Raw genomic sequence first — 20,467 nt, 5'->3', positions numbered from 1 at the left:
TGTAAAAGGCATATATAAAACAGCTCTTGTACAATAAAAATTGTTTATAGGAGACTCAAACAGCTTCTCTATTTAAGCCTTTTTCTGACCATAATTCTTATGGTTACAGGCCTGGTAGAAGCCAGCGGCACAACACTCATACTTCTAATCTGTACAGTCAAAAAAACAATTTGTGCCATTATGGCTACTTAAACAAGATGCCCAATTATTACCAAACGTACTTCTATAAATCTCCTTCACTGCTCTGTCAATATGGGAAACTTCCGCGTGGAAATGTAACTACAGCAACAGACGACGCGCAAGTATTGACAGCTTTTTTGAAAGTCCCTCCCCTGCAGGCAGGTCAGCGAAATTCCTTTACCGTTAGAGTACACTGGAAACTAAACAGACAATATGAATTATTGCAACCAAAGATACATATTTTAAATTGTCTACAACGGCCATTGCTTCGTTCCAGAAATACATGGTAACGTAAAACCTTACGTTTAAAAAAATAGTTTTGATAAACCCTTGTGGTTAGTGGACAGCTGTCCGCAGTTGCAGGTATAACGTAAACTTTAATTTGAGAAGGATTTAACAAAGATCAAAGCACTTTTAATTTGCTGAGTACTTTAAAAATGAAACGTACTGGTGAAGGATGGTATGAGACATAAGAGGAACCTTTTTATATTTTAGCGAAAGTCCGCTCTTGCGTTACGTAGCCTAAACTTTTGTTATCAGGAAGTTGGCTAATGCTGGTTAACATTTAGTTCACGTGTTGTAGCCTAAACTAGAAGTTTCTGGTGGCATGGGTCAGCATCTGTTAGGTCAGCGGTAAAAATAAAAGAATCACCCGCATGTCTTTCAAGGTTGGTAAGCTATATCTGTCTAATTCGCTTTTGATTAATTTACCAGCTACCCTGAAAAATTAGGGTATAAATTGGTTGCCCAGAACCAGAGCACGAAAGATATTTCATCTTGTTGGACTGGGGATTGAAAACTACGACCGCTTTCAGTTACTGGCAGACATAATTACGTGTCATTTCATAGGCATTGTGCAGGCCAGAAATCAGTAGATTTTGTTCATGGGTCATCATCATCACTGAAGTTCACAAAAAAAGGTTAGCCAACGTGTTTGGAAAATATAAAACCTAGTTTTTCCACATTACTTTTTAATAATCCGAAACAGCTTTGCCATTCCATGGCTATTAAATGTAATACGTTGCACAGTTGTAGTAATTTGCTTCACGACTTTGGAATTGTTTACCTTTTGACAGTCCATTATTGTTTTGAACAGAAACCAGCCATGGGAAATTGTCTCAACCAGGAAGCGACTTGATATTTTCATTTGCCACCTGTCGGACCAAACATTAAAAATCCCTCTGTGGCTTTGTAGGATGTTCTGACACCATCGTAGACCGAAATAGACAGGCTATTATTGTTTGTACAGTCACAGGAGCTGGTTAAGACACATCAAGAGGGACTGCTTGTGAATTTCACACATTTGCATTATAGCAATGTATGGCAACATTAGTTTAATATAGGCTAGTTATGTATGTTATTGTAGTGGATATGGCGATTGCAATATACCTGTCCTGTTCTTGTATGATTTCCGATGGAACAAGGCAGATTAATGCTGTTTATCACATTTACAAATTCTCAAAATACATCCTAGTAGTTGTTCTGCTCAATTAATTTACTCACTTTTGATAGGCAGTCTTTTTGTAGATAACACATTTTCTGTTGAATGTGGGTTATGAATGCTGTTTTATTTATTATTATTATTTTTTTACTTTAATGAATACCATGCTTTCGTTTTATCTAGCTTAATCAAAACCTTTCAGATCATTTAAACATATATTTGCTAGATTTTGGCTTCAAATGTTGTCTCCCTGAATTTGTTCTGGTTTGACACCGCTGTTTGATAGATAAGTCTGGTAACTGTATGCAAAGTCATACAGCAGGGTATTTTCCTAAGTTCATCACTGAAACAGCTTACACTGAAATGTACCGTCGGTTTGAAATGCAATTGTTATGGAAGCTACTTTAGGCCTGGGCTAATATAATAAATGTCTTTGCCACTTAGCAGCTGCTTTTATTCAAAATGATTTAAGGTCATGCTTACACTTTTTAAGAAAAAGTACAGGGCTGTACAGTGAACCCATTTAATTGTGCCTACACAATTCTTGCTTTAGCTGCCCAATTGTTTTCATTGTGTACCTTACATTTCCTTGTGTGCTCCTATATTTTCAGTGCAAAATCTTTCCTAGTAATAATAGTAAGCTTAGAACTCTGGGTTGGTTCTGCGTGTTGAGCCCACTACCCTGGCTAAAAGTCAAGTGCCATAATCTACCAACTAAGGCATAAAGGACCACAAAAGCCCATGGTTTCTATGTAAGCCCACATTTTTTGCTATTGACTTATAGCCAAAATGTCCAGGTCTTTTTACGTTCAACAGTGGGACTTTCATTCATCCTATGAGTATTGGTGATGTGTCGTCATGCCATGTAGCCTAAGTAATAGTAAAGACTGTTTTCAGAGTGCCAAATAGGATCGTTGATATTGGTGTGATATACCGTACTTCCGAGATAGGCCAGTAATATTCTCTTTATAGATAATAAACCGAGTAGGCCTACTCATGATAGCCTGGTAGACTATTTAAAATACAGGAAACTGTTGGGGGTTTCAGAGAAGAGGAATGAAAACCTCTGGTCTAGATGAAAGGGTTGTGTCACAACAACTTTAAAGAGTAAGTTGCAAAGTGTTTCAACTGATATATATATATATATATATTTGCTAACAAAATGTCAGCTGACAATCGTGTCTGTGTGTCTGTGTGTCTGTGTGTCTGTGTGTCTGTGTGTCTGTGTGTCTGTGTGTCTGTGTGTCTTTGTGTGTCTGTGTGTGTGTGTGTGTGTGTGTCTGTGTGTGTGTTCTTTGCCTGCTCTCCAGTGACTTGGCCTGCAGTCTACAGGGCCCATTCAAGGCAGTCTTCCACACCAGTGCTTACAGGAACCCATATGTAGGCTTCGCAACTGTAGTTTTTCCTGTCAATATTTCCTGACGGACATTCTAGACATGCTGAGGTATTCCTCGAGGTCCAGCCCAACTTGCCGCCCATCAACTTTACCATGTCTGTCATTTCCTGTCACAATGCTCACCTTACCAAGAGAACAGCGCTTCAGGGTTTTGATGAGTCATATACACTGTTAACATTGCTGGATTGTGTTCAAGCAGTACATTCATTTACTTGCATTAAACAGTGAATGGAAATGGATTCCTGCAAATACCTTATGAAAGTCCCCACCCCCATGTCCTTATGTTCTGGGGGCTAGATGCTTTATATTACCATTGTCAAAGTTATGAATATTTGAACATATAATGGATACATACAAGAATACACACATGTCGTTTTCCTAGTGAATTCGCCACATGCCGGTTTTAGGGCTGACCTAATTTTGCTCGTCTTGTTGATTGTTTGCTTGATAGGGAAGCGTGACGAGGCAGGTGTCACCGTCCTCGCGTTTGAGCATTTTTTTTTCTCACAGTTGCAAGTCTTGAAAGACTTTTGTCTTTTGACACTTGAGCTCAATTGAAAAGTCAATTTCCTTGTCTGGCCCTTTGTTTCTGGGGACAGTGGATATGGAATAAGTCTGGGAAAAGGATTTTTGAAAGCAGTGTTTTCCCAATCCCCTCCTGCATGGTGCCTGAACCCTCCTCGGGCAGCGGTGTGCTTTCGCCGCGTCACACTGGACGATTAGGACCGTGGTGTTGGGTTACAAACTCCAGCTCACTGTGAGGACTGACATTTTGTGGCATAGCTGCGTCGTCTCGCCCTGTGCCCGTGAGGTGCCGTGGGTCCAGGGCGGCGTCCTCCGTCTGATTGGTGGAATCAAGAACGGTTGGCATTGCACTTTTCAAATCGTGTGTAGTTAGGCATTTTTTTTTTTTTTTAGATTGTATGGCGTCGCCATTATGGATGGTGGTCTTAACTGCCTCCCATCGCCCAGGTCCACGTCACACTGTGGGATACTCTCAAGCCTATGGTTTTTATGATACGACCAGATCTGAACTCCTATTGGATGCAACGGAATTGGGAATTGAAGGAGATAACAAAGTTTAACACCGAAGTTTGCGTTTTAGTAGCTAATGTTTAAACAAAGGACTGGCTTAGGCCAAAGTGTCACAAATGTCAGCTTTTATGAATAATTTCATAAATATGCTTTTAAAGGGTTATTTTCTTCCTTGCTGCCTCTCTTTCTCAGACTGGACTTCATCGACTAATTGAAGAAGTGGTTGCTAAGAGATGACAAGCAGTGACATCACAGCAAAGAGACTGGTGTGCTGCAGCCTGAACCTGTTTCCCTACTCTGGGTCTCCTCTCTCAACTTCCATCTAGACCTGAGGGCACCTGACCAATGTGAAGGAGAAGAGGAGCCACACGGCACACACGCGCCATGGCAGCTTTTACCAGTACGCCCAAAGTGAGTTTGAGGAGTGTTCCTCCACACAGGGACAGGGAGCACAGCCCTGCGGAGTGTGACTGGAAGGACTGTGAGGCAGTAGGCAGAGAGAGGCCGGCGGAGCACAGCACCATGCTGGAGAAGACCCATGACTTCTTCCAGATCTGTGACATCGAGGACAAGGGCTTCATCACACGCAGGGACATGCAGGTGAGATCTTTAGACAGAGTCGGATCGGACCTTCACCTGGGAAGTTAGGTGAACGGTTATTGTTATTTCAGGATGCCAAAAAAATATATTACCTCAGAGATTCCATGGTAGCCGTTTTCTTGAAATCTGTTTTAGATCATATTTAATTTGTCGTGATTTATTTCATCACTGTTGTGTTTCGTACTGCTGAATTACAGTTTTCCACTCTGTGGGATTCAAAATAGCCAAAAGATGTGGTGGGTTGATTGGAGTTGTATCAGTATGTTTCCTAGCCGGGGTTTGCTGGTAACAGGAATTACGCAATTACCCCACTTCTAAATATCAAGTAACTTATCAGCCTGCACGTTGAAAAGTAGGTTATTCAGACCTTGAGCAAAGTAGTTCAACTTAGTTGCGCCAGGGACACTGTCAATGTCCTGGATCTGACCTTAATCTCGGAGAGGTTGTCTCAGGAAAAAAAAGATATCCAAATCCCAGCTGGTTATATTAAAACTTTTTGTGAAAAATAATATATACTACTAATGATAACCATACTTACGATTAGATTATTATAATATTATATAATCATGAATGATCCTACATTGGCACAGCTTTTAAACTATAAAATAATGTTTTGAATCATACAGTCCAATATTGTTTAATGATGAAGTTGGTGACAAACTTGTTTTGAGTAATCCATAACATTTTTAATGAGTATAAAAATGTTCTGCACAGTGCCTTCAAATGTTTTGTGTTAGATCATTTGAAATAGGTTAACACACAATAGAAACTATTTGTCATCCTTCAGGCATGTCACGCTTCTGTCTGGCCACTCTACCATAATGGCCTTATTGCTGGACTGCTGTAGAGATGGTTGTCCTTCTGGCAGGTTCTCCCATTTTTTCAGAGAAACACTAAAGCTTGGTTAGAGTGGTCACTGGGTTCTCGTTCACGTCCTTGACCAAGGCCTTTCTGTCCCTGTTACTTAGTTTGGCCGGGAGACCAGCTCTAGGAAGAGTCTTGGTGGTTCCAAACGTCTTCCCTGTCACTGTGCTAATGGGAACTTTCAATGCTTTAGCAGCCATTGTGTTTCTCAGATCTATGCCTGGACCAAATTCTCTGAGGTTTACAGAGAATTCCTTGGATTTTATGGCATCGTAATTGCTTTGACATGCACTCTGATGTTTGGGACCTTATATAGACAGGTTTCGAAATCATGTCCAATCAATTGTATTTGCCGCAGGTGGACTCCAATCAAGTTCTATAGACATCTCCATGGCACCTGAGCTCAGTACTGAGGCATGTCCATAGCAACGGGTCTGAATATTTACGTACATGAGATAATGATGGAAAACAAGAGTGCCACAGAATTCATTATAACGCTTCTACAGTGCGTCTCTATGGTGTGCTCAGTCGAGTTTCTGTGGTCACAACCTGTACATTTCTAATTCAGTAGACCGTGTCAGAACATTAGAAATGTGTCCATCAAAGAGCCCCATGGAACCATGCTTTGTCATGCCGCTCCTTCAGCTACATTATTGTGCAGATCCAGACACCTCCTCCATATTCATCCACGGCCGTGTTCCTTTGATGGAGCCCTTGTGAGCCCACACCGAGACGAGGGTCTCTCGATAGAATGGATCCCTTTGATCCAGTGTTTATGGAAATGCGTTGGACGTTTCCTTATACCCTCTCCCTGTGCTCATTATACATCGCCAGCTCCCACCCTGTTGTCTGTGTGAATTAGTCCAATTCACATACAAGTAGGCTATGAATAAAATGTATTTGTGTTGTTCTGTCCGTGTACAATCTGAGCAAGTGGGTTGTAAAGTGTATTGTCTACGGATAATTTTTTTAAGTGAACTATTTACTATACCCTATTAGGCTAATTTGGCTTATCAGTAAGGGTTGAGAACCCCTTACTGATAAGCCAATAGCAGAGTGGCATAAGTTATGAGAAAGTTTACACTTCATAATGTTTTAGAAACTGCCATCCACCAAACCACATGTATTATTTGCTGATGATTCTGAAAAAGGCTTCCAGTGCTTTTGGCACTGTGGCCAGGAGGGTGGCAGTGGTGTCTCGGGTTGTGAACTCTGTCTGCTGACATAAGAGATGCTTCGCTACTATCACTTTCACAAGTGGTTTCATTGTTAACATGAATGTGCGAACCTCACGGGTGTCACAGCGTTTGGCTTGTCAGGTTGGGCCATGATGTACAGTTCGCATGAAGGACTCGACAGTCATGTCAATGGTAGCTGAAGGTTGTTGTGGGTCCTGTTCCACAGAGGCTCCATGGAGAGTTGCCCCTCAGTGCAGAGGAGCTGGAGAACGTTTTTACCACCCTGGACTCTGATGGCAATGGATACCTCACCCTGGAGGAGTTCTCCTCAGGGTTCAGTACGTTGACTGTTCTCTTCTCCCTTTCTACTGTCCAAAGCATGTTTAAGTGCCCACATGTCATCACTTCCTCATTGTGAATTTAACGTGTCGTCACCTGGACTCTCGTTTTTCCAGGTGAGTTCCTTTTTGGCCGGAGGGTGTCTGTAACTGAGGGAATAGGGGAGGCCGGCCCACACACCAATGAACACTCCAAACACACTATCCAGGGCCCTGACTCCCTGTTCCAGACCCAGTGGGAAGAGAGACTGGCGGGCAGTGAGGACGAGGAGGAGAGACACTTCTGCATGCTAATGGAAAGTTTGGGTGCTAGCAACGTCTTTGAGGAGTGAGTGTTTGTGTCTGTGACGTTTGTGTTGTGATTCTTTGTCCATCTCTCAACAATGCCCTTATATTAGCTAAGTCTGTCATTACATTGAAGGACTCCTTGTAGTACAAAAGACTCTGTATATTCTAGTTGCCACTCTAGTTGTTTGCCGCCCTGATTCAATCGATGTACTTTGATAGTTTTTTTTTAGTTCTATGAGCTTCCAAGCATGAAGTCTGCAGACGTGCTGTTTTGGCAGAAAATAGATTGCCTGAAGTCAATGTCTTCTACCCCAAAACCATCAGACACAGGAAACGTTAATCTGAATAGACAAATCATTACATTCCCTCACATTCCTGTCTGTGGATTTATTCTAGTCATTGGTAAATTGTTGCTGGTACCAGTGCTTTTGGCCTTTTCAACTCCAGGCATTCAGATGAGGGGGGAGGAAGAGTTAGGCCTTGGATAACGCTTGGCTAGACTCACCTTCAGCAAACAAGTGTGGCTCAATAAAAGTAAACAGTAGTGGGGGAAGTCAACTTGATAAGTACATCCTATTGACTGTTTACAAACCTGGGTCAGTCACTTGGGTCAGAACCAAAAAGGGATGCTGACCGTTTAGATTAGATCATTTTGTGTACCAGCCTCTGGTTTCTCTTCCTGAAGTTGACATGGCATAAGTCTATACTATGAGGACTGGAAAGTTTCCATATCCGCTTTAGTCTTCCAGAGGGTTTTTGAGTCTTGCCATTCAGTCAGATTATCAGTGAACAGATCCGTCAGTCATATGCATTGTATACTGGAACATTGCCCTGACTTTTACAAGGAAGCAGTGTATCTTGTTGACCTACTAGTTGTTATTATCGTGAAAACCTGATGTGAAGACATAGGCAAACATCACTTTTTAACTGTATCAAAGTCATTCTGTTTTGTACTGACAGGAAAGGGGTTTTTCAGGGCCAAGATAATTTTGTACCAAATGTCTGTTTTGCCCAGCTATATAAACAAGGCTGCCAGCAGCTCACAGCCCACTGCCTGCATTGTCCTACATGTTCACATTGACCTTGTTCCCAAAATATTCTATTCCATCCTTAGTTTTCTTCCACATAAATATACATGCTGTGTACAAACTGTCTTGTTCCCTCAGTCCTGGTGAGGTACGTAGTCTATGGGCCCAGCTAAGAAGAGATGAGCCACACCTTCTATCCAACTTTGAAGAGTTCTTGGCTAGGGTCACTTTCCAGATCAAAGAGGCCAACCAAGAGAGGACAGAGATGGAGAGTGCCCTTAAAAGGTTAGTCACTTCTTCATTTTTGAAATATTGATGCACAAGGGATTTAGGTAATGAGCCTCTTTCTATAGCCTGGTCCTGGATTGGTTAAACCAAAACTTAATGAAATCTTCCACTTCTTCCAGTGACAGAACATTACTTCCCTACTACAATAGCACACATTTTACTGGAAGCACCCCAAATGTATTCAATGTGAAGTTAAATTCTAGTTCACCCTTAAATGCTGTACAATACAATTCCTGGAAAATTAGGATTTTGGCAACTGTAGCATTAACGATATGGGTTTCTGCACCTGAACAGAAAATCAGTTACACATGATGATGAGATCCAGCGCTTATATGAAGAAATGGAGCTGCAAATCAAGAATGAGAAAGACAGGATCCTCATGCAGGTAGAGATCTCACACTGAGTACGACTGGCTTTTTAACAACTTCATGCAGGTAGAGATCTCACACTGAGTACGACTGGCTTTTTAACAACTTCATGCAGGTAGAGATCTCACACTGAGTACGACCGGCTTTTTAACAACTTCATGCAGGTAGAGATCTCACACTGAGTACGACCGGCTTTTAACAACTTCATGCAGGTAGAGATCTCACACTGAGTACGACCGGCTTTTAACAACTTCATGCAGGTAGAGATCTCACACTGAGTACGACCGGCTTTTAACAACTTCATGCAGGTAGAGATCTCACACTGAGTACGACCGGCTTTTAACAACTTCAGTGTTTCACAAATTATTTCTCTGTCTGTTATCCTCTTTCTTCTGTTTTTTCTATGACCCAATTCAATTCAGTGGGCTTTATGTAAACAATGTAAACAAAAACATTTGTTTACATTGCCAAAGCTAATGGAAATTAAATACAGCAACTTAAAGATAACACACTATGATTTTGTAATTTTTTTCTAAAGGTTTTAAAGGAATAAAGACACTTGAGTGTTATACAATACATGCATAATACAAAGATGTGCATAAAGTCACTGGTGAGAATGGCCGGGTAAGGTCAGTAAAGACATTTCAAAGTGTTGTTCTTGACTCACTCATCTCTCTTTCTCTCGATTCACATTTTCCTCTGTCTTTCTCTCCAGGACTCTGAGCGGTTCCTATCTAGGAGTCAGGATCTGGAGCATAAGCTGTCCAGTAAGGAGAGAGAGTTGAATCAGATTCTCCAGAAACAGAGGAGGGTAGGTGATCATTACAGGTGGAACTAGAATGAATAGATTTGTAATGTACATTACCTATGTTAATATATACGTGGAAGTGGTTTGGACAATGTGAGGTATCAGCTGATTGCAGAATCATTTTTCTCCAGCTATAATCAGTTGTCTTGAATTGCGGAGTGTGGTCCCTGAATGCAGCGTACTCTTTAATGGCAGTTAGGAGCTGACAGTATGCAGCCTTCAGCCTCTCACAGAACAATCTCACAAAACACCACTGAAGCGCTTAAGACTAATTAAGACAATTTAAAATGCTAGTTTTGCCAGTACTTCTTGGTTTGCTTTATGAAGGAAACAAGGCCTTTATTTCTACTGTACCCAATTGATCAAAGCCTTCTTTCCGAGCTCCATGTCACCTCTAATACGCCTGTAAATGTCTAACCATATTCCTTATTGCCATTCCTTATTGTCAAAATATAATGACAAAAACATTTACATGTCTGTTCTAGGGGTTATATTTCTATGCTGCCAACACAGTCGCTTAAAGCAGGCATTCAGATGCTGGCTGGCCTCATCCATGTCCTTGTCCATGTCTCTTATGATGTTTTTTTGGTTGTGTACCGAGTGGTGGCACTCGGCCTGATACTTTATATTTAGAACATTGATAGTAGCGTTTGAGGTTTCAGTAAGACCATAGCCTGTTCTGGATCTCCTCACATTACCCCTGGCTTAATGGAGGTGTGTCAGACCAGATCAGGATGTGTTTAGAAGACTTTGCTTGTTTAATCCTTGAACTGGTCAGTGCTTCATGCATTATAGCAATCACACATTGGTCATACTGTGGCCATCGTGGTTTCTAGACGCAGACTAGAATGTTATTAGTGCATAGCTGCCGCTTTGAATTGGCCTTAAACTCTTGTACACCAAATATGATGAGATTAATAAAATGGAAGATTTGCCGGTGTTGTTGTTTTGTGGGTCGCCCCCACTGCTTGTCTGCGCGTGACCTCGTCCCTCTGCTTGTCTGCGCGTGACCTCGTCCCTCTGCTTGTCTGCGCGTGACCTCGTCCCTATGCTTGTCTGCGCGTGACCTCGTCCCTATGCTTGTCTGCGCGTGACCTCGTCCCTCTGCTTGTCTGCGCGTGACCTCGTCCCTCTGCTTGTCTGCGCGTGACCTCGTCCCTCTGCTTGTCTGCGCGTGACCTCGTCCCTCTGCTTGTCTGCGCGTGACCTCGTCCCTCTGCTTGTCTGCGCGTGACCTCGTCCCTCTGCTTGTCCGCGTCCAATCTGTGTGTGACCTTGTCCCTCTGCTGGGTCCCAGTTGGAGCGTCAGTGCACGGAGCTGCACAGCGAGCAGCATGTCACCATGGTGGAGAACGTGAAGCTGAAGAAGACCAATGAGGAGCTGGCCCAGGAGCTGGAGCACACCAATCAGGAACTGACCCTGGCCCAGGAGCAGCTGAACCTCCTGCAGGAGCAGTTCTCCCTCCTGCATGATGAGAGGGAGATGTAAGCCTGGCTGCCTGAAACTCACTGGGTCTGAGATCCTCTTTTTGTCCCACCTTGTGACTCCACAGCAGATGAAAATGTGGATTTGTTTTTGCCAACACAGGGAGATGTATCGGGTCACAGAGGGATTGCAGCGAGAACGGGCAAGCCTGCTGAAACAACTTGATCTTCTCAGGTAGCCATGGGATAAGTGGCATAGAACAGACTGACACACACACACACACAGCGAGGCCCTTGGTTATCTCAGCTCAGGTCCACTGCTCTGTCGGGAGCAATCACCGTGTTGTACTGTAATGAAGGTTATGTAATCCAGGACCATCCATCAAGCTAGTAGCGTAGCGTAGCGTAGCGTAGCATATTACACTTACCTCAGACAAACACATCAGCAGTCTCATACTCATTCCTAGAAACCCTGTTGTTTTTGTAGCAATAAACCGGTTCGTTGTTGTATTGTCTCCAGGGAAATGAACAAACATTTACGAGACGAGCGAGATATATGTTCTTATCAAGTAAGTATGTCCATTAACCAGAATGTAGTCATTCTCTGTTCATCAACATCGGTCTGTCTGTCTGTTCAAACTTTTATATTCCAATTTTGTGTTTGTTGTTTTGCAGAAACCCAGGAATACTGTTAAAAAACTTGCTTGGAACCTGGCGCCTGGATCATATGCCCTGAATCCCATTGACAGAAAGGCCTGGTGAAGATATTAATTAAAATGCCTTAATAAAGGCATTATTTACCTAGAAATGCTTTAAAAAATAATTGCAGTTATGATGTATAGTAAAGTCCTGGAAACAGGCATTTAATTCACCTGTAATAAGGGCTGAAAGTAGCTTATGGGCCGATTTCACAGAAAAATATTAAGCCTAGTCTAAGACTTTAACCTCAAGCTCATAATGGTTCATCGTCAACATAGATTTTTATTTTGTATTTGTTAAATTTTATTTGTCATGTATTACTTTATATCAGTGGTATTCAAATGTGGACCTCAAATCCGTCCATTTATTAATTCCAACCCTGTAAACAAGGACTTATTTAGACCTGGAACACCAGGTGGGTGACATTAGTGATTAGGTAGAAAAGGAAAAACCAGCAGGTTCCAGACTTCATAGGGTATGATTGTGAATAACCCTTCCCTTATATTATGGCATAAACAAGTGATTATTCTTTCATCTGATTGTTAAACCATCACTTCAAACGCCTACCTATGCAGTTTCCCACTCGAGAAACAAGGGTCCAAACAGTACACAGTGGACCTACAATTTGATGAATGATGTCTCTAACAAAACTCAAACATTTAAGTGTAATTACATTTGACCTTTTTCGTTAGGCCCATTACACTTGGAGCCTGAGCTCATACCTCCACATCATGTGTTTCAACCACTTAGCACAACTCTCTTGCCTTTCATTTTCAACCGAAACACACTCTAGAAGGTATAGAAACAGTTTCCAGTGTCTTTCACGTTGCTATGGTTGGTACTTTATACCAGACTGTATAAGCTTCCTTAACCTCTGTATATACTGTTATTCAGAATGCCTGTGACTGTAGTTTATTTGTTAATCATGTTGAATTGAACTCCGTAGATGAAGTACATGGGCTGCAGTTCTTTTTGTTGCTTTTTTAACGGCCTGTTTCTTGTACGGTATTTACATCATTCTGAATGTACTTGAACATATATTCACATTCTCCTGTCATAACGTGATTATCCAGAAAAGCATTTGCAATACAAAATTTGACCCACCAATTCTCATGTCTTCCCCCTCTCTCCAGCGAGGATGAGGAGGGCGCGTTCCGCCACCTTGGAAGGAAGAGTTCGGGTGACGTGAATGGCGACAGCCCGCTGGACGCCGTGGAGGCCGAATCCCCACACCGGCACCTCCAGAGGATCATTTCCATAGAGGAGGACCCCTTACCTCAGCTCCTGCAGGATGACTACCAGGCCCAGCTCCACCAGTGGAGTGAGGAGGAGGAGGAGGAGGAGTACATTGAGTTACAGGTGAACCCTGTATATGCTCCCACGCCCCCTCCAACGACGGTACAGAAGTCAGCTGAAACCAAAGTCACAGATGAAATGCTACCTTCATCACCCAGGGGTCAGCCTGTTGGCAAGGAGACAGTGGTGAATGTAAGCATGTTGGACGAGGAGACAGTGGTGAATGCAAGCATGTTGGACGAGGAGACAGTGGTGAATGTAAGCATGTTGGACGAGGAGACAGTGGTGAATGTAAGCATGTTGGACGAGGAGACAGTGGTGAATGCAAGCATGTTGGACGAGGAGACAGTGGTGAATGTAAGCATGTTGGACGAGGAGCCAGTGGTGAATGTAAGCATGTTGGACGAGGAGCCAGTGGTGAATGTAAGCATGTTGGACGAGGAGCCAGTGGTGAATGTAAGCATGTTGGACGAGGAGCCAGTGGTGAATGTAAGCATGTTGGACGAGGAGCCAGTGGTGAATGTAAGCATGTTGGACGAGGAGCCAGTGGTGAATGTAAGCATGTTGGACGAGGAGCCAGTGGTGAATGTAAGCATGTTGGACGAGGAGCCAGTGGTGAATGTAAGCATGTTGGACGAGGAGCCAGTGGTGAATGTAAGCATGTTGGCCGAGGAGCCAGTGGTGAATGTAAGCATGTTGGACGAGGAGACAGTGGTGAATGTAAGCATGTTGGACGAGGAGACAGTGGTGAATGCAAGCATGTTGGACGAGGAGACAGTGGTGAATGTAAGCATGTTGGACGAGGAGACAGTGGTGAATGTAAGCATGTTGGACGAGGAGACAGTGGTGAATGCAAGCATGTTGGACGAGGAGACAGTGGTGAATGTAAGCATGTTGGACGAGGAGCCAGTGGTGAATGTAAGCATGTTGGACGAGGAGCCAGTGGTGAATGTAAGCATGTTGGACGAGGAGCCAGTGGTGAATGTAAGCATGTTGGACGAGGAGCCAGTGGTGAATGTAAGCATGTTGGACGAGGAGCCAGTGGTGAATGTAAGCATGTTGGACGAGGAGCCAGTGGTGAATGTAAGCATGTTGGACGAGGAGCCAGTGGTGAATGTAAGCATGTTGGACGAGGAGCCAGTGGTGAATGTAAGCATGTTGGACGAGGAGCCAGTGGTGAATGTAAGCATGTTGGCCGAGGAGCCAGTGGTGAATGTAAGCATGTTGGACGAGGAGCCAGTGGTGAATGTAAGCATGTTGGCCGAGGAGCCAGTGGTGAATGTAAGCATGTTGGACGAGGAGACAGACAGACCCAACAGCAGTGCTGGAGGTCATTATGTGGAGAGACGTTTGTGGTCCTTCTGTACTTTCCTGAATAGGTGAAGGCTGGGCGTAGTTGACCTACTTAACCGCCTTTCACATGATGTCTCCTTTTCTTTTCAGGGTTGTTTTGTGCGTCAGACCGCTTTTGTTTGTTATCCCAACCAAGTTAAGAGCAGGGTTAAGAGGTTTTTGTTACATTGCTGCATCTTAGTCGTAAGACATACCTCATGTTAAGATGGCTAAGTGGGACAACAACACAGCTTAGCGGTAGTGGTAGCCGTCAGCAGAAGTCTCTGCTCGAAGGTGTAGGTGGATGTGGAGAACTGTGTTCCACCAGCCCTGAGGTGGTGGAAGAACAGTCACAGCTGATTGGGTTTCTTACCTCCAGTGAGGGGACTCCGCAGTAAACCTGAAAAAAATGGTTTACATACTTACAACTCAGTGAGTTTCCATGATGTACAGCATCTACAGCAGGATCAGTAGGAGCTGTAGATCCCTAACTTGGATCATATAACAGGAGAATAGTTGTGTTTTTAGGTATTAGGAGGTATCTGCTTTGAAATTATACTTATGTTGACTGTATAAGCTGGAGACATTTTAGTATCTAAGAACTTGCTGTACGTAAAATCCTGTAATTACATTTCCAAAGTAATTTTGAATAAGTGTTTTTTTGGTTTAAAAAATTATATTAATTGCGTATATTGACAGCAGGCGATTTTTCTCAGTGCCTTTCTGCATTGCGGAAAACTTCTGGTGTCAATAATATATGTGAGTGAAAAAAAAAAATTAATTGCCAAAAATGGCCAACATAATGCTTAAATGTGTTGCTTACTGCACAAAATGGCTTCCTCAGCTAGCCTACCCCTATGGCCATGTGTCAGCCAACTCAAAATAAGAAATTGGCACCCTTCATGATATTGAGCGAAAGTGAATGAAAAAAAAAAACTACATAAAATGTTTTGTGCTTGAGGAATTATTGTTGTAAGTATAGGAAGTATATGGCCCTCCCATTTATTTCAGCTTAAACTATGAGTTATTGCTTGTGTTCTTATTCTGTGCTAAATTTCATGAAGGGTGCCAATAGTCCTTGAGTTGACGGTATATCGAATTTGACAGCTGCAATTCAAATATCATAACAATCAAGTGTGTTTTGGAAGAGTTGTATAAAATGTACATTGTTTCTGACAATTCTATTTCCTTGTGTTTTATCTGTATGTTTCCAGGAGCAACGTGCAGTGTCACCCCCAGACCGGCTCTTTAAGATTGTCCTGGTCGGGAACTCCAGCGTGGGGAAGACTTCCTTCCTCAGGAGGTTCAGTGATGACTGCTTTTACCCTGGGACATCCGCCACTGTGGGTAGGTGTCAAGTGGCCTCCACAGGACCTCCATTCCTGGACCAGATCAGGGTTACATTCATTGGACACCAGTAGAGCAAAACACAGTGGAACAGTGAGGAATAACTACAGTCAATATGTTTTGCCTTGGCAGGCCCTAGATAAGCCCTATTGCTATGTCTGGCTGACCACACCTCTTACTGGCTTCACTCACTAAGCACTTTTAGGTGCTGATTGTTTAACACTGTGGATTCTGCTGTGTTGATCTTGCACGTCTTTGCAGAAGTGTAAGAAACCCTGCCATGGTCTCGTATTGACTGAATTGCATTTACCACGCCATGTTTTGGATATATCCGTCACTGTTTTTGGATATATATATATATATATATATATATATATATATATATATATATATATATATATATATATATATATATATAAGAAATAACAATTACAGTTGATTGCAACCATAAATATGCAGTTTAGTGTTTAGGAGTGTGCCAGGAACCAGAAGTTGCTTGATGTCCTCTTCTACCTCACTCCACACATTGTAGCTCTTCCCCTAAGCAAGTTAGTAAACCCTAATAGTTCCCAAGGGCCTTGATTTATCTGTTTTTCCGCCCACAAATCTTTATTTTTTTAATTAGTTCATTTTACTGTCTAACCCTATTCAATCTTACAGTGTGCCATCGAAAAACAATGTAGTCGTTAAATGACTTATTAAGTATGTTATATAAGCCATTCACCTATCCAGAGCAACTTACAGCCGTGATGGTGCTCATATTTTTCAGTATTAAATTAGACTAATATCTTTGTCACCATGTCGACAGGCTTAGACTACAGTGTGAAGACAATAACCGTAGACTGCAGCCAGGTGGCGCTGCAGATGTGGGATACAGCAGGACAGGAGAGGTGGGAACTCTGGTTTGGCAGCATGCATTTTTGCACATGATACTAGAACATACTACGTAGTATATGCCTTTAAAAACATTTTGACCAGAGGACGTGCTGTTCATTTTGTCTGTGGGGATGAAGGACAAAGGGGGGAAATTGTCGGTCTTCTAACTTGATCTTTTGGCCCCTTCAGGTATCGCAGCATCACCAAGCAGTTCTTTCGAAAGGCTGACGGTGTGGTGGTCATGTATGACATCACTGCTGAGCAAAGCTTCACTGCAGTGAGACAGTGGCTGACTAGTGTACAGGTATAAAAGCTCTAGTCAAGATACGCGACGGGGTGGACAGGGACGCGACGGGGTGGACAGGGACGCGACGGGGTGGACAGGGACGCGACGGGGTTGACAGGGACGCGACGGGGTTGACAGGGACGCGACGGGGTTGACAGGGACGCGACGGGGTTGACAGGGACGCGATGGGGTTGACAGGGACGCGATAGCTTGCACAAGAGGGCCTCCTGCTCAATTTCACAGTACATTACTTAACATTGACCTGATTCATAATGTGTATGGGAAGTGGCACAATCCAAGTTTCCATTCAGTGTTGTTTCAGATTGAGTGACAGTTCAGAGTACATGGGGGTCTATATTGATAACGGCTGGGGGCGGGGTTCTAGCCCTACTGAAAGTGTCTCAGCCACCATCATCTGTGTGTCTGTCTTCACAGGAGGGGGCCGGTGAGGACATTCCCATCATGCTGCTGGGCAACAAAACGGACAAGGAGAGTGAGCGGGTGATTCAGACGAGAGTGGGAGAGAAATTATCCAAGGTATGTCCTTCAGCTTAGCATTGTGTTAATAAACCCAATCTTTAACAGGCTTAACTCAGACAGAGTAGGGAGCAGTTTTTTCAATTTATAAGTAAATCGAATGAAACGTGTCTGTGTGTCTGTTTGTGTGTGTGTCTGTGTCTGTTTTTGTGTGGGCCTCATCAAAAGAGCCCAGGGCTGTGTTGTTTCTTTCCTACTGCCCATGTCATTAGGCAGATTTCACCTATAATTTCCTTTCTTTTCCTTGGGCCTGTCATTTCTATGGTGATCAATAAAAGCTAAGAGCCTCAGATCAGTCAGGAGATGCTCTTTTTCATTTAGCTTCTAAGGCCATTACTCCAGACAGCAATTACTGGTCCCTTCCTTCTTTTCACTGTGTGGGAGAGAGGCTTACAGAGCTGCCACAGCCTGTTTAATATGCCCTGTATTTCACGTCCCACTGAGATCCGGATTGTTATCTTTTAATGACCCTTATTAAATCTCCCTTACAGGATTGCCAGTTGATTTTCTATGAATGCAGTGCTTGCTCCGGACACAATGTGGTTGACTCTGTTGTTCATTTGGCAAGGTCAGTACAGTACAATGCTGTGTGAAATTCTGACCAGTGCATTTCAACTCAAATGAAAACATGTCTGACATTAGTTGAGAGTTCAGCATTGTATCAATAGAGTGTTGGACTGGCCACATGCAGCAAATCCACGGGCCAGCCAGAGTCAGAGACGGGGACAAGCCTCATCCATCCCTGTAGTAAGGTTAATGTAAGAGCTGGAATGTGAAGCTGTGAAGTGTAGCTAGCAAATCAAAACTGCTTAAAAATAGCTTGGTAGTATGCCAATCTTCTGTTTCCCCCTGCTAGATATTTGCATTCGCCTGGCATTCAAGGTATTAATTAAGTCTTTGATCAGGAGTAGAGAAGGAAAAGCCAAATTGTTTCTGTCCTGGAGGACCAGAGGGAAGGCGGGCTTACATTATCTGGCTGTCTTCTGAGTGAAATCTCTTCTCCTGTGTCCCCTAGAATACTTAAAGAGCAGGAGGACAGAGAGAGAGAGAAGACCGTCCGACTGGGGAACAGCTCTTCACAGAACAAGAAGTCCTGCTGCTAGAAACCAAATCTTTATCAGTTACGGTTCTTCTTTCTCAATACACGACACACAGTTTACCAGATACTCACTATCCACTATGTCCTTAGGAACTCAAAGATCTCAAGGATCTATGGTACAGTACCTCTTAACCGTACTTCTGTCCCTCTGTGTGATTCTCAGTATACACCCATGTGGTTTGTTCACTTGACTGGCTTTTAAAACGCCTCCCGTTCAGATTTTATCTTAGCACAGAATTGCACTTGTATAATAACAAGCAGTATTGTATATGTGTATTTTCCTAATTACTACATTGTATTTTAATTAAATTGTATTTTCATCTAGCCAAATATTCTAATATTGGATCATTTTGATTAGTACATTAGTCTATCCCTTAAATGGAATAAGCCAGCTATGTATAGCAACTTTTTCACATTTGTTTTACACTTCGCCATCATAGTGTACCCATAGTAGAGCTCTGCCATTCTCTACCTCTATCAAAGAATTAGCGCACAACCTGCCTCCACTATATGTTGTTTTTATGTAATAGCTGCAGTGTTATTGCCATGAAAGACTTCTCTTAGTGTCTTTGTGTTGTTGTTTATGTAGTCATTCCAAGTGACTGGCTTTTTTTGCTCCACATTCCAGCATCTTAAACTAATTTGTTAGTGGGCGCAGGTAAAAATGTCCCGTGACCATTCCAGAAAACATCATATAGCACAGAGTAGGTTAGAACAAATCTGCTTGTGCTTGGGCTGGGGTTGTTGTGACGTTCTGTAATGTCCGCAGTCACTGCACCGATCCATTCCAGTACCTCAGTTGTCCACAGATGTGCGTGTAATATGTTTAAGGACGTTTCTGTCACTTTGAACCCTCCAGTCTGTCCTCTAGTCACTAAGGGAACTGACCGGGTTGACTTTGTGCCGTGCTACTGTACCTGTGTATCATAATGTATGTGAAATGTATATAAACAAAATATGTTGTATGGTTTCTGTGAATAATAAATTGGTATTGTATATTTATTGAATTGATCTTGTGAATGAAATAAACAGAATAAAAATGTAATTTATGAGCACAATGTTTCCATGTTGTCAAACTGATTGCTGATGCCTCCTAGTGCACAATCTTGGTCTTGAGCATTGTTTTATGCAGCTAAAATTAACAATACAATTTAACTGAATACAGAATTGTGACATTATCATACAGGAACTTGTTTGTGAATGACTTAAAATAGTGGTTTATTACCACTAAAGGCAATTTGATATAAATAATCAAATGAAATATATGGTACATGAAAATAAGTTATCTAGCCTTAAAAAGTGATTTGGCATAAATAACTGACTGAATTTCATGCTATATTACAGATGTATTATTTATTGTATTTCACAAGTGGTGCTTTACACAGAGTATATAAATAATAAATCATCCAATGCACAAAACTCACTTTGAGTGTATCCGTGTCTTGGCTACAGAAAGTATGTCTTTGGTTACAAACGATGCTGTGTGAGAACTACAGTACACAACTGTTGGGGGTGGGGGCAGGCTCAGTTGAAGGGGAACACTCCAGATGTTGCCTTGGCGATGATGTTCTTAGTAAGAGCACAGATGAAGGTAGGGGGGCTGCCATCTGTGAATCCAGTGTAGTACAGGCTGGAGTGAACACTGACCTGAGGACAGGCAGAACATTGACCTGAGAGGGCGTCGCCAGAACATGCATGGTAAATAGCTTCTGAGTGCAGTGAGGAGCATCTACTGCACAGGTGTCAAACCGGTTCCAC

The 20,467-nt window shown here is 42.7% G+C and overlaps 2 protein-coding genes across 7 annotated transcripts in view; one reads left to right on the top strand and one right to left on the bottom strand.

Annotated features, from left to right (window-relative positions):
- The first annotated feature begins 268 nt into the window (after positions 1-268).
- On the top strand, positions 269-19,744 carry cracr2aa (calcium release activated channel regulator 2Aa). Of its 6 annotated transcripts, none has more exons than XM_010883304.3 (18): positions 269-342; positions 4,245-4,652; positions 6,921-7,032; positions 7,150-7,360; positions 8,487-8,633; positions 8,931-9,021; positions 9,720-9,815; positions 11,110-11,297; positions 11,401-11,472; positions 11,758-11,806; positions 11,913-11,995; positions 13,070-13,424; positions 15,779-15,911; positions 16,720-16,801; positions 16,977-17,091; positions 17,509-17,610; positions 18,102-18,178; positions 18,626-19,744. In XM_010883304.3, the coding sequence occupies exons 2-18, from the start codon at positions 4,437-4,439 to the stop codon at positions 18,711-18,713; spliced, it is 2,217 nt and encodes a 738-aa protein (XP_010881606.2). In that variant the 5' UTR covers positions 269-342; positions 4,245-4,436; the 3' UTR covers positions 18,714-19,744. The 6 variants fall into 6 exon arrangements, with proteins under 6 accessions (XP_010881606.2, XP_010881605.2, XP_010881604.2 ...); XM_010883303.4 differs by lacking the exon at positions 269-342 and adding an exon at positions 349-466; XM_010883302.3 differs by lacking the exon at positions 269-342 and adding an exon at positions 676-848.
- LOC105018128 (protein arginine N-methyltransferase 8-B) overlaps positions 19,691-20,467 on the bottom strand; it is a 22,919-nt gene continuing 22,142 nt past the window's right edge. The window contains exon 11 of the transcript XR_002195648.2: positions 19,691-20,356. The gene's annotated coding sequence lies outside the window, so the exon portion shown is untranslated. The remainder of the gene's footprint in view (positions 20,357-20,467) is intronic.

The sequence above is a fragment of the Esox lucius genome, chromosome 19, assembly GCF_011004845.1.
Source record: "Esox lucius isolate fEsoLuc1 chromosome 19, fEsoLuc1.pri, whole genome shotgun sequence".
NCBI lineage: Eukaryota > Metazoa > Chordata > Actinopteri > Esociformes > Esocidae > Esox > Esox lucius.
Note: the sequence above shows the minus strand (reverse complement) of the source record. Positions and strands in the feature narration are given on the sequence as shown.